At 39.8% G+C, this 14401-nt stretch overlaps 1 protein-coding gene across 4 annotated transcripts in view; it reads right to left on the minus strand.

Moving 5' to 3' along the window:
• Window positions 1–14401, minus strand: part of NR1H4 (nuclear receptor subfamily 1 group H member 4) — an 81382-nt gene that overhangs the window by 52326 nt on the left and 14655 nt on the right. For 2 of the 4 annotated variants that reach the window (XM_005889599.3, XM_005889598.3), the window contains exons 2-3: window positions 11243–11365; window positions 10333–10470 (exon numbers count right to left, since the gene is read on the minus strand). In XM_005889599.3, coding sequence (XP_005889661.1) covers window positions 10333–10411 — 79 coding nt within the window. In that variant the 5' untranslated portion in view covers window positions 10412–10470; window positions 11243–11365. Of the gene's footprint in view, window positions 1–1098; window positions 1208–10332; window positions 10471–11242; window positions 11366–14401 lie in introns of those variants that run through there. The other 2 variants (XM_005889597.2, XM_005889596.2) reach the window with 1 other exon arrangement.

Raw genomic sequence — 14401 nt, forward strand, 5'->3', positions numbered from 1 at the left:
ACCAAGGACTGGTCTCCTTTAGGATGGACTGGTTGGATCTCCTTGCAATTATTATATATTATATTCCCTTTTTTCCTTCATTTGTGGCACCTTACACAGTGCCTGACACAGTTTAAATCTTTAATAAATGTTTATTAAATTGAAATGATGGGGAATTTGCTTCTCCAGCTTTCTATCTACTTTCCATTTCTAAATGCAGTCTCAGTCATTTTTAAACAACACATTTAACCAAAATAACATGCTGCGAAGTCTACAATCAGAAATGTGTTCAAAATTACAATTGTTGTAAAAATGATGAGTTTCTCTAGCTGGAAATTCAAAAGGTAAGCTTCTATTTTGAAAAAATATGAAAACAGACAATATTTTTATACTATCTATATTTTAATTATAATCTGTATTTTAGTTCAGAGAAAACAAACATACTGGGCTTAATGCTGAACTCTTTACTCATCTGATTTTCCATTGACTATTGAGAAAAAACTGTTGTGAAACTATTTCAATAAATTTTTTGGATCTCTTTTTATTTTTCTCACCACAACCCACAGTTTGAAATAAATCTTAAATCATGATCCCTATACATACTTATACATATGTATAAATAATCTGAAACAAAATTTCCATGAAATAACACGTATCCTTATCCCTGACTGCACTCTGATATTTCTACTGTACTTATTCAATTCTAAATTTTTAATGCTGGTCACAAGTCACAAAATAGATGTCATGACCCACTAGGATATAAGAATTGCCATTTAAAAAACATTGCATTAAACAATGTACTTTAAATGTTTTTTCAAGTGTCTGAGGGCATTAATACTTTAGCTGCCTAGTGTTTAACTTGGAGGAACCGTGCTACTTTGAGACAATATCCAGTGAAGAATTGTAGGGAAAACACACTTAGATTTAATTTCTATGAGATACTCACCTACCTCGAACCCTACAAAAATCACCCCAGCCAGCTTTTCACCCCAGTCTTCTGGTTCTGACTGAGCCATCTTTGATGGAGATCTGTTGCTGAAATCTCAAGCAAAGGTCCCCCATGTTTCCTCAGTCCATTGGCAGAAGCTCCACCACAAGCAGCTGTGAACACTCTCTTACCTTTAGCGGGCTTCATGCTCATCACTTCCATGGCGAATCCTGAAGATGTGTGGCTGTGACAAGGACTGATTTGAACTGGATTTTCTAACTCCTGAAACTGCATTACCATTCTTAGCTTACTCACAGCAACTGAAAATGAGACTAGGTGAGGAGTAACAGAGGCCAGAGGTTGTGCGGTTTACTGATTAACTTCATTACTGAGCAGAATATTTGTAAATGTTTATGAGAAAAGTCCTCCATGCCAAATTGCCTAGTAAGCTGGAAACCAGCCTCTTAGATAAACATTTTGGGGGAGCACGTTCCAATTTAGGAATTTTCAGAGGATAGATTTTGGTTCAGTGGCTCTAAAAGTGGATTTGAGGGTCTAGAGCCATGGTCTATGTTTTGGCATTTGTTCCTCTCAAAGGGTACAGAATGGTATAATTTTGTAATGTCAGGAAACATGAAAGCATAATACTGAATGGTGTGAGGCCAATTAATCTGGGTTTGTACCCAGTGTTATGGACAGAACTGTGTCCCCTCCCCACAGTTAGTATGTGGAAGTTCTAACTCCCAGCTTCTCAGCATGCAACACTGTTTGGAGACAGGGTCTTTACAGAGGTAACCAAGTTAAAATGAGGTCATTAGATTGGTTCCTAATCCTGTATGACTGGTGTTCTTATGCAAATGGGAAATCTGTATTTCAGACACAGAAGCTCAAAGAAAAGGCAGTGTAAAAGACACAGGGAAACATCATGAACAAGCTAAGAAGAGAGGCCAGAAACAGATCTGTCCATTTCAGCCTTCAGAAAGAGCCAACTCAGCCTTGATTTTGAAGGTCTAGCCTCCAAACTGGTACAAAAATACATCTGTCATTTCAGTCACCCAATATATGGTATTTTATTATACCAGCCTTGGCAAACTAATACATGCAGGCTTCCTTGGCACTCATTAGCTCTATGGATCACAGACAAACTACTGCCTCAATTTCCTCGTCTGCAGAATGGGACTGATAATCACACAACCTCAGAGAGTTATTATGAGGATTAAATAAAATAATATTTATTAAATGCTTAGCATACTGGGTGGCTACCCATCGTCATTATATTGATATTTTAATTATTCAGCCCTGAACTCATATTGTAGGGTAGTTTACTTCCTGAGTAAGAATAATTTCTGTGGCATAACCTGTGGATACCAAGCTTGTGACTGCAGATTATTTTTTGGAAGGGAGGGCTTTAGAATAGGACTCAGTAGTTCTGGGGTTCAGCTCAGGGATAATGCAACCAGACATATCAACAGATGGTAAAAACATAGATAATAATTCCTGCCCTACTTCCCTCATGGACCTGTTGTGAAGATAAAATGATATAATAAATATGAAAGTAGTTTTAAAAGGAAAATATGATCTATATAAACATAATAATCCCTGCTAAGCCATTTCTACAACCTTTACAGGTTTACAAAGTGGCTCTCTATGCATTGGGCTTCACTTATGGCTTAGATTGTAAAGAATCTGCCTGCAATGTAGGAGACCCGGGTTCGATCTTTGGGTTGGGAAGATCCCTTAGAGGAGGGCATGGCAATCCACTCCAGTATTCTTGCCTGGAGAATCCCCATAGACAGAAGTGACTGGCAGGCTACAGTTCATGGGGTCGCAAAGAGTCCAACATGACTGAGTGACTAAGCACACACACACACACACACACACACACACACACACACAATCTCACCTGATTCTTACTTGCACACCTTGAGGAAGGTGTTATTTCTGATGCCCACTATCTTTTACCTTGTTTTGCAGACTTGGAAAGGCAATTCAGTGAAGTTATGTGATTTGTCTTAAGTTAGCCAGCTATTAAGGGATGAAGCTAAGGCTCTAACCCTTGTGGTAGAAAAGCTAAAGCACACCTGCCCTCATTGCCAGGAAAGAGCTATGGTTCCTGAGTGTATTTCAGTTTGGATTGCTCAAGCAAGAATCACCATTTGCAAAGCTGTTTTCAATTCTCAAAATACATTTTTCCCCTGAAGGTCTGTGCTGTTTGAAACAGTAGTCACTGCCCATATATGGCTACTTAAATTTAAATTCAGTTCAGTTGCTCAGTCGTGTCTGACTCTTTGCGACCCCATGGACTGCAGCACGCCAGGCCTCCCTGTCCATCACCAACTCCCGGAGTTTAAATTAATTTAAATAAAATTAAATTAGAATTAATTCCTCAGTTACACTAGTCCCATTTTAAGTGATCAGTAGCCACAGGTAGTTAGTGGTTGCTGCACTAGACAAAGTAAACCTACAACATTTTTTATCACCACAGAAAGTTCTACTGGATAGCACTGTTGCAGATGGTACTTGGGAGCAAAGTGAATGATATGCCAGTTGTGCCAAATGGGGGCATAAGCTATGATGCCATAAAAAAGGGAAGTTCCAGAGCAAACTCTAGCAATGATTTTCTGAGAACTGTCCTTGAGAAGAGACTTGACCAACAGATTTGAGTGATACAGTCTCACCGGAAAGACCTTCTCCACTGAGAAGGTGAACAGGAACATTCTCTCAGCCTGAATCCTTACTCATCCAATTCCAGTTTCCTGGTCTGCACTAAATTTTGGTTGTCTACTCACTATCTATGGAATCTTAGCAGATTATTTAACATCCTTAGATCTCTGTTTTCTCATCATCAAAAGGGGAATGGTAATGGTATCTACCCTATAAAAATGTTATGAGAGTTAACATTAATGGCAAATAGAGTATTTACAATGTGCCAGGCATTCCTCTGAGACTTCTTTAAATGAGATAAGTAACTCGCACAAAGTTAAGTAATCTGCCTATGACCCCACACCAGTGATATGGGACTGGCATAGATGAGACTGAATGCAGAATCCACTAACCAATCTAAAATGCTCTTTGCATGATGCCTGACATGTAGAAAGGGCTCAAGAAACGGCAGTGATTATGATCACATTTTTCTTTTTTAACCACTGTAAACGTATAAATTTGCAGCCTGATTTCATAGTCAACCTTTCTCAGTTTGGTTATCCTGAAGTCCCTGAGACCTGTTTCTTAGCCTGCAAGGTTGAGAGCCAGGCCCTGGGTTGTAGTGGATTCACCAACTAGTTGGTCAGCCGGTACCTCACCGCATACCTCTTCCAAACGATGCATGCCCTATCTAAAAGAAGCAGTAATTTATTTTGTAATAGGGGAAGCTTCTACTGATATTTATTTTCCGTCTCCCATTTCTTAACCTTATAACAACAGTACCAGATCTGAGAATCCTGGGAGAGCAAGAACCAAAGCCACAGTGAATTAATAAAAATCCTAGAGACTGCTTCAATCTGTGGAAGAGATATAGGTAATAAAAGGTAGTAACAAAATACTTAAATAAGGCTAAAGCAAAGCTCCATTTTGTCTGAGACAATGGTATCTTTCCATCTTCTGGAAACTTTCAGCTTTGATTCGCCCACCAGGTCAGAACTACATTGACTTGTGTTAAACTCAGTGAGATGGAAAAAGACTTGAAATTAAATGTCAGAAGTATTATACAACATTGCATCTCAAGACCTTTAATTGTATTTAAAAACCATCTGGCTGGTTCTGCAACATCTGAAAGTTTCTTTTAATTTAAGCAAAAGACATAGGCAAGAACCAGATTTCAATAAAAATAAAGCTATACAGAGAAAATGAACATCAACAGCTGAGAAAAGCATAATGTAATGAGAAGTAGCTAAAGGAAATGAAGTGTAAGTGGATAGGATTAGTTAGGATCTGACCTCCTGTGACTTGCTGGACCTCATTCATAATGGGGCTTTGGAAACACTGTCTGCTGCTGCTGCTAAGTTGCTTCAGTCGTGTCCGACTCTGTGTGACCCCATAGACGGCAGCCCACCAGGCTCCCCCATCCCTGGGATTCTCCAGGCAAGAACACTGGAGTGGGTTGCCATTTCCTTCTCCAATGAATGAAAGTGAAAAGTGAAAGTGAAGCTGCTCAGTCGTGTCTAACTCTTAGCAACCCCATGGACTGCAGCCTACCAGGCTCCTCTGTCCATGGGATTTTCCAGGCAAGAGTACTGGAGTGGGGTGCTAGGAAACACTGTCAGAAACAATAATAAAGGTAACACAAAAATGTAGATTCCATAGCTGTAATGCAAACGTGAGATAGAACATGTTTTTTTTCCTTAGAACACCCAGAAATTTAGCTTGATACTGTTGGTTTCTGTTGGCTCCTTGAAAATTCTTAGCACTCAACAATGTTAAGATCAACAGAATTTCCTCCATTTAATAAGTAGAGTGGTGCTTATCATTCCAACAGTTTAAATAATAACAACTACATTTCAAACCCTGGAGGAGCTATACTGCTTTATGATGCCTTCAGATTTACAGGACACTTTCCCACACCGTCATTCAATCCTCCAACAAGCAGTGAAGTGTTATTATTAACCCCAATTTACAGGGGAGAAAACTGAAGTTCAGAGTCTCAACTGCCTCTGAGACTTTATTTCTTCCAATTTCATCACTTATTTCCACTCACATTCACTGAACTGTTCCCAGTAACACCGAGCTAAAGGAACTGGATTCATCGTACTTGAAATAGTTGGTATGGGGACATAAGATTTGCAGTGATGTGGATGAACCTAGAGTCTGCCATACAGAGTGAAGTAAGTCAGAAAGAGAAAAACAAATGTTGTATGTTAGCACATAGACATGGAATTCTAGGGTAACTGTACTGATTAATCTATTTGCAGGGCAGGAATAGAGAGGCAGATATACAAAACGGACACACGGACACAGGTTGGGGAGGGACAGGGTGGGATGAACTGGGAGAGATACTACCATGTGCAAAATATTTTGGAATCTGGCGTATATATAACACTGAGAGCTCAGCTCAGTGCTCTGTGATGATCTAGAGGGGGTGGGGTGGGGAGTGGGTTAGAAGGAGGTCCAAGAGGGAGGGGATATATGTATGCATATAGCTAACTCACTTTGTTGTACTGCAGAAATTAACACAACATTGTAAAGCAATTACACTCCAATTAAAAAAGACTGTACCTTTTCTTGCTTATTCTATGCTATTATAAGAATGGTTTTCTGAGTCTTTCAAATTCTGTTATTTTTTTTTCTTTAGTTCTTATACCACAATTTGCTAAAAGAAGACAGATTTTAATTGACATGTCACATTCTACCCTATTCATTATGTCACACCATGGGAAGCTGTGGACTTTGTCATTATTACCTTTTATTATGTACTAATTGCATAAGACTCTGCCTTCATTCATCAGAGAAGTCTTTCTTAACCCACTCAAATTAATCTTTGACCAAGTTTCCTGGCTTTCAGGATCTCCCAAAGGAAAGGAAACTTGTCTTTTTTAGGTCACCATGTCCTTCCATCCTGAGTCCTATGTATGGATTGAGTGACCAATGAGCTAGATCTCCATGTGGATTTGTGAGGCAGGCCTGGCCACAGAATGAGTTGAAGGATCTTACAAGGTGATTCCAGACCCATCTCTGTAATTCTGTTTCTTTCCTTCTTTTCTACAAGGTCCAACCTAAGAAAAGAGAACTATAGAACAAATGTACACCACTTCCCCACCCCATCTTAGCTTTCCTTTGAGTATTCCAATTGATTGGTAGCGGGGGATCCCATTAGCACTGTGCGGCAGCCCCTCTGGTGATGGTGCACATCCTTGGCCCACCTCTCATTTCAGCTGTAGCTGTAGCAGGGGATTATGAACAAGCTTGGACTCACTTCACACTTGCACCCTGTCATTTCAAGAGCAGGCTGCACATCTCTGCTTTTTGCCCAGAGCTTCTCCAAGGCCACAGGAGACCACATGGCTTGTTTCCACTGGGAGTAGCAAAAGCACGGCCCAGAAGTTCAGGGACATCAATGCCCCCAGAGTGACCCTCAACCAGGGGGAGCCAGAGGTCAGTTAATAACTTCTCCAGTGCCTGGTGCCTCGATGGACAATTCTCTCTGCTTCTCCCAGTGCAATCAAGCTCCCCTTGCCCACAGCAGTGATCTCTATAATTCACCTCATCTTGGTTTTTCCTCCTTTCCTGTCTTACCACCCCAGTCCTTGGCTCCTGCTCCCTAGGATCATCTCTCACATAAAGTCTGCACACAATCCTTGCTTCAGGCTCTGCTTTTCAGGGTAACCATTATATGGATGGAAAGGCTTCCCCTTCTCCTTAGGCAAAGCCTTCTAGAGTGGCCCACAGTCCTCTCTGGAAGCAGCTGAAAAGCCTCATTCATGAGGTCATTAGTGTATCCACAGTCCATTAGTGAGTGCTCATCAGTATTTGTTGAGTGACATTTATGTCACTTTCTCAATGTCTTAAATTAAATGTCAATGTCTTGGGATTTAATGATAGCCTTTTGGGTGACCTGCAGGAAGGGGGACCATGCCCAGGACCACCTTAAAGGTCACATCATATGGCAGGTGAGTACCACTGAGCCCAAGTTGCCCCTTCCCGACACAACGACTGTAGAGATTTGTGGACTTGAATGCTAGTTCTAGGTGTCCTAGAATTCCCAGCCTAATAATCTCCTTTTACCAGTGTTGATTAATGGAAATATGGGGTCCAGAGCCAGTTCTCTAGACTCTTTCAACTTTCCTCAATAAAAATGAGAAGACAAAGCCCTTCCAAGTCATTCTAGACTTTAGACCTTTGCATTTGCATTTTCTTTACCCAGGATACGTCTTCAGATTAAGACTGTCTTTTTTAGCTCAGTTGTCAACTCCTCAGAGGCCTCCCCTGACCACACAAGTTAGAGCAGCCTCCTTCTTCCAGTTGCTATGACATCACCCTCTTTTGTTGTTTCCATAGCACTCACCACTACCTGATATTATTTCATTTATTTATTCCTTTGCAGGTTTCTTGAGAGTTTACTCTCCACTAGGATCTTGCCTGTCTTATTTCCTGCTTTATTCCAACATCCAGCATATGGTCGGTGTTCAGTGTCTAGATGGAAGAAATTATAGCCATCCATATGCAATACCATAAACTTCAGTTGCTCTTGTTATAACAACACGATGGCTGGTTTTCAGTACACAGTTAGACCATAGGAAAAGAGTCCAGCTCTCCAGTTAGTTGAGCTTATGAGTTAAACTTCTGAATTTTGGGCACATCTCAAGATCTACAAGCGGTGACTCGGGTATTGTGGGCTACTCATCCATGAGCCACAGTTTTTCTCCTGGTGCTCTGTACCCTAGGCTCAGAGTGGGAGGTCCAGAGAATCCATCAGTGTCATCAAGACATGAAAGAAGATGGGCAGGAATTATAACAAAATGCTCTTCATCCTCCCCTTTGGCAGACTTTGGTTAGGTATGTTGAACAGAGTGAGACAGAGGCCCTGAGGGAAAAGTATGTGGGAGAAAAAAAAAGAAAAACCTTAGACCCGGCTCTAGAACTTAATAGAGAAGATTGAAGGAAACTTCTCCAACTCAGAATAACAGCCATGCATTGAGCTTATGCATTTTGTGCTATGTATTCTAAGAAATATTACCAAAAAGTGTTAGGAAACTGGATAAGGATGTGGTCCTGCAAAGGAGAGATGACGAAAGAACACCACTGAAAGAAAGCATGAACCACAACGCTTCCGTAGAAATCCTTTTCAGATGTTCCTAACCTGACGGCTCCTTCACAACTTTTTTTCTATCTACTTACCTCTTTTTCACCTCACCACCACTGAGGTCAGCTTTCAATCTGATGAGCTTGCTTAAAGTGGACTAGTTTGTAAGAAAAATATTAAGTTTCCTCTTGATGTCTATACAAATTAAAGCTGGATGGATTTGTTTAATAATGATGACATCAGAGTTTAGATTTGGAGATCTTAACATGTAGTCATAAAACTTCAGAGCAGGAAATGGAGTCTATATGTGAAAAAAAAATCATCTCAAGTGCAACTTTCCTTAGTCTATGATCTGCACCTACAGTCCTAATCATCCTGTGAGTTCTGATGAGTAGATAAAATACTATAAAGATATCTATACATTATATTTTAAGGACCATAGAAGGGTAGGCTGGAACATGGAGGTCCCACTGCCCTTAACTGTATCCACAGGATGAAGAAAAGCCAACTGGAAGGAATAAGATGTAGCAAGTATGTCTGAGAACTGGCATTTCATAAATAATTACTGCTGCCTTTAGTTCTGGGCGAGTTACTGATAAACATCTTTTCCCCTTAAACCTCTTTTCTCCTTCCCTACTATTATTTATTGTTTGATTCTTATTTATTAAGTAGATACTAGGATTAATAAAATATAGTCGCTGCCCTTAGATGCTCTTAAACTGAATGGGGGCAAGTAGACATGTAAAGAGATAATAATGACCCCTCCTTGGAAATGACCCGATAAACCACTGCACACTAATGCTAATGACTAGTAGGTAATAGTATAAGCTATTGATTAATATCTTTCAGGGATTTCTGCAACCGAATAGGGGATGGTGCCTTAACACATTTTGTGTAATTTCAAGTGTTTGCATTCTCACTATTATCATTGATCATGGTTCATATTTTAACGTAGTGTAAAAACCTGGGAGCATCCAAGCCTCCCATCTGAGATACAAAGCAGAAGGGAACTATTTTAAGAGTGGCAGAAAGCTGCTCTACCCCACCCAAAATACTGCTCCTGCCAACATTTTGCTGATGTTCTCAATTCAAACTCTTTATAATGAGGTGTTTTTTTAATAAATGCATAAAGTGGAGCAATAGATCATTTTATGGTATCATCTAGTTACAGATCTACTGAAAACAACTTAGTACAATTTGTGCTCAATCCATTTTAAATGACTAATCCTGACACTGTGCCATATCTCCCCCAGCACCGGAAGAAGGGTGGAAAGGAAACGTGCACAGAGCTATAATCTAAGTAACCTCAGCCTTTAATAGGTACAATATTAAACCATAAGAATCATGATTTCATACTTTAGTACATGCTATAATAATATTAGAATTAGCCCTAGACAGGAATGTATTTCTACTCCCAGCTCTGTTAATTATCTAGCCTCATGGCCTTGGACAAGTCACAAAACTCTCTGACTCTTGCAGTTCTCATCTATAAAAAAGAAGACTATTAGGTTCAGCGAATCCAAGGTCTGATCTATCTCTAACCTTGCAGAGTAGCTAACATCTATGGAGTACTCAGAACAAAAAAATTTTCTGGACTCTCTCTGGACTTATCAGTTATGTTTTTTTCCTTTTGTTATGTCCAAATTGCAGTTTGTTTTTTATTAATATTCGAATGAACTTGACAACTTACCAAATAAATTGTCAGAAAGAGAAAATTCATCTGTGGCAGGTAAGTGGGAGTGTTCAATGAGATTCATTTTTGATCCCATCCAAACTTTTCTATTTGAGAATGTATTACCTTCGTTATGGTGGTCTTCAAAAAAATCCCCTGAAAGGTAAATAAATACATAGAGTGTTGGGGAGGGTGGGGAGATGATTAAGAAAGAGAGGAGGAGACAGAGAAAGCTAATTTTAACAAACACAAAAGATTCCCTTTGTAGACATTTTATCATAGCTTTTCTTACATGTCTTTCCTTGATAATTACCATTTTTTACACTCATTTGGACTTAAAAATGTCTCAGATATATGCTTTCAGACTAGATAGTCTCTAATTTATCTGGGAAAACACCATATGTTTTCATTTGTTCCAGTACTTGGTAGATTTGGGCAAGATATGATATTTTGGATATGTTTATTTTATGTATAGAAAAAACAGAAACAAATATAAAAGCCTTGATTAAAAAATGGGATGAATCAATGATTTACCTTAAATTTTACACTAAAGATAAACAGGTCTTTGCAAGACACAAAAATGATTTCAGATTACTTCCTACCAGAATTTTTCATTTTCTTTTTTTGGCTGTACTGTGCAGCCTATAGGATCTTAGTTCACCAACCAGGGATTGAACCCACACCCTCAACAGTGGAAGCATAGAGTCTAATCTACTGGACCACCAGGGAATTCCTTGGAGTTTTCTTAAGTTGAGTAGGCATCATATTAGCAGATTAAAAATTCAGAAGATGTTCACCCAAGATCTTTATTTTTGCCTTTTAGAGAAAATTTAAGGGGCTTACATTTTCATTCTCATGGTCTACCTTGTCATGTATTTAATCTAGGGTAAAAGAAGCTATGGCAAGAAGAAAAAGTGGTAAATCTCACCCAAATGTCTGAAGTTTCATCCTGAGAAGATGTCCAGAGTATATCCAAGAACCCTAGAGATGCGGTGTTCACTTTTACTATATTTCTAGTTCTTCCTTCCTTCCTTCCAATATGTCTTCCCCCCTGAAAAAGTAATGAAAAAAGTTGAATAATGAAAAGGTATGTTATCAGAACACTTTTTCCAAGGCCATTTTCTGAGGATGATTTTTAAGCTTTAAATCCTATTTTTACTAAGGAATCATTTCATTTACAGATAACTACTTATATTTACAACTCAGAAAGAGAATACAAGGGGTTTGTTGGGCAATATTTATTTCATTAGAACTTCCTTACTATTCATAGCTCTCTGTTTCTTCCTCACTCAGCAAAATGTTCCAGATCAAGCAGAAGTGACAGTTCAAGCAGACATTTGGCTGCAAAGAGTTGGACACGACTGAGCAATTGAATTGAACTGAACTGAAGGTAGTCCACCAGACTACATTTGTTGTACGCAGTCATTTATTCATGTTTTCAACAAATATTTATTGAGGAGTTATTCTGAACTAAGCTCTGTGCTGGATCTTTGAAAATGAAATAACAGGAAAAATATCATCCAAAATCTTTGATATGAAGCTTAATGAGAAACAGAGACATTAAAAAACAGTCACAGGAATACACAGATGATTACATGTTGTCTTGAAAGCTGCTGATGAAGGCAAAGATGAGGATGCTCTAGTGGGGACCCACCTGTATTAGATTCAAGAGGCCTTCTCACCACCCTGAAGTCAGGAGGGAAAGGGGTGTGAAAAGGAGTCAAGATAGAGAAGTAGTTAAAGGAAAATGTGTGGTTTTGAGGGCAATTTTTAAAGACAAGCAATACTAGGTCACATCTAGAATACACCAGAGAGGTTGAGGAAACAAGAGAGAGCAGCTCCTGAGAAATGATACTAACTGTGTCCACTGTGAGAACGCAGACATACCTGAGTCCATCTGCTGAACCACTGGCCTGGCCCTACCAAAGTCTACTGTCCAATAAGCCAAAGGGCTTGTTGGGAGAAAACTCATCCTACAGTCAGAGGGAACCAGAACCATGATCTTCACCTCAGTCCTTGGAGGAATGTGTAATCCTCAATGTGGCACGTTTGACCAACCTGTATCAGATTCAAGAGGTCTTGACACTCTGAGGTAAGAAGGGAGAGGGTTATAAATAAAAATGAGTCTAGAAATACTGAACTGTAAGATAGAACTTCCAAAAGAATGAAACAAGGAGGAGAGAGCTCATTTCACTTCCATCCCCACCTTCAAACAACTCTGCAACATATCATAGTCACAGGAGCTTTGACTCCAAGGGGACTCTGGGCCTTTCTGGGGCATCTGTGAAACAGTGGCACCATCTAGGTATCACCATGACCCATGGAAACGTGCCCAACAGAGGAATTGTGACCACTGGTTGGGCACTGCTTTCCCCCATGAATACATAAAGTGATGGAAGAAGTGGCCAGAGTAGACTTGATTATGAACAAACATAAAGAGACCCAGGGCTTCCTAAAACATCTGCAGGGAGAGGAGGGCTTTGATAAGGAACTAGAAGTCCTGAGGAATAAACCAGTAAAAGTTCAGTTGTCACTATCGATGGGACCACATTCATACTCATAAGCTAGCTGCGTGTGTGCGTGCTCAGTTGTGTCTGTCTCTTTGTGACCCCATGGACTGTAGCCCACCAGGCTCCACTGTCCATGGGATTTCTCAGGCAAGAATACTGGAGTGCATAGCCTTTCCCTTCTCCAGGGGAACTGAACTTGCATCTCATCCTTGGTAGGCTGATTCTTTATCACTGAGCCACCTGGGAAGCCCCTGAATAGCTAACAAAAGTCTCCCAGAATCCAGACAGTTGACCAAGTCTGCTCAAATCAGGTCTGTTGGTTATGATTTCTGAAGGGAGTTAATACGAAGGAAACTCTTTAATTTTTGAAATGGTAACACAAGCACATGGCAAGCAATTCAGCACTACAGTGAAAAATAAGTCTTCCTTGAGTTCTGTCCCCCTTTTCCCTTACCAGCCACCAGAGCTGGTTTCTTGTGTATCCTTCTCATACTGTACCCCCATACCTTAAACTGGAGTCTGGCAAACTACTGCCTGTAGGCCAGAGCTGGTCTACCACCTGTTTTTGTAAAGCCTGTGAACTAAGAATGGTTTTTACATTATCAGACAGTTGGGAAAATATCAGAAGAAAGAAATTTCATGACATGAAAATTATATAAAATTCACATTTAAATGTTCATAAACAAAGTTTTATTGGCTCACAGACACATTCATTTGTTTCTGGACAATATATGGCTTTTTTTCCCCTGCAATGGCAGAGTTGAATAGTTGCAACACACACTGTATGACCCACAAAACCAAATTTTACTATCTAGCCCCTTTGTAGGAAAAGATTCTTTCCTCCTGCCTTATATAAAGAATAGAAGAAAAATTTAAAAATCAAAGTAATATCATAGTAAACTATGAATAACTATAATGAGTACCTTGGGGATGTGACCCCATCTAATTTTATACATATCACGATAGTAGACTCTTCTTTGCCTCTTGACAGATCCTTCCTGGGTTTGGCAGCTTTAGTCTTAATTACCCTGTGATTTGATGAGCACCTTCTATGTACAACAAAGGTCCATATTGTCAAAGCTATGGTTTTTCCAGTAGTCTGTATGGATGTGAGAGCTGGACCATAAAGAAGACTGAGTGCCAAAGAAATGATACTTTCAAACTGTGGTGCTGGAGAAGGCTCTTGAGAGTCCCTTGGACAGCAAGATCAAACCAGCCAATCCTAAAGAAAATTAACCCTGAATATTTATTGGAAGGGCTGATCCTGCCGTTGAAGCTCCAATACTTCAGCCACTTATGCAAAGAGCTGACTCATTTGAAAAGACCCTGATGCTGGGAAAGATTGAGGGCAGGAGGAGAAGGGGACGACAGAGGATAAGATGGTTCGATGGAGTCATCAACTAAATAGGACTTGAGTTTGAGCAAACTCTGGGAGATAGTGAAGGACAGGGAAGCCTGGTGTGCTGCAGTCCATGGGGTCACAAAGAGCCAGACACAACTGAGAGACTGAACAACAAAAACTACATCTGAAGCATTTGGCAAATGTTTCCACATATGTTATTTCTTTAATGAGGGTT

The sequence above is a fragment of the Bos mutus genome, chromosome 5, assembly GCF_027580195.1.
Source record: "Bos mutus isolate GX-2022 chromosome 5, NWIPB_WYAK_1.1, whole genome shotgun sequence".
In the NCBI taxonomy this organism is placed as follows: Eukaryota; Metazoa; Chordata; class Mammalia; order Artiodactyla; family Bovidae; genus Bos; species Bos mutus.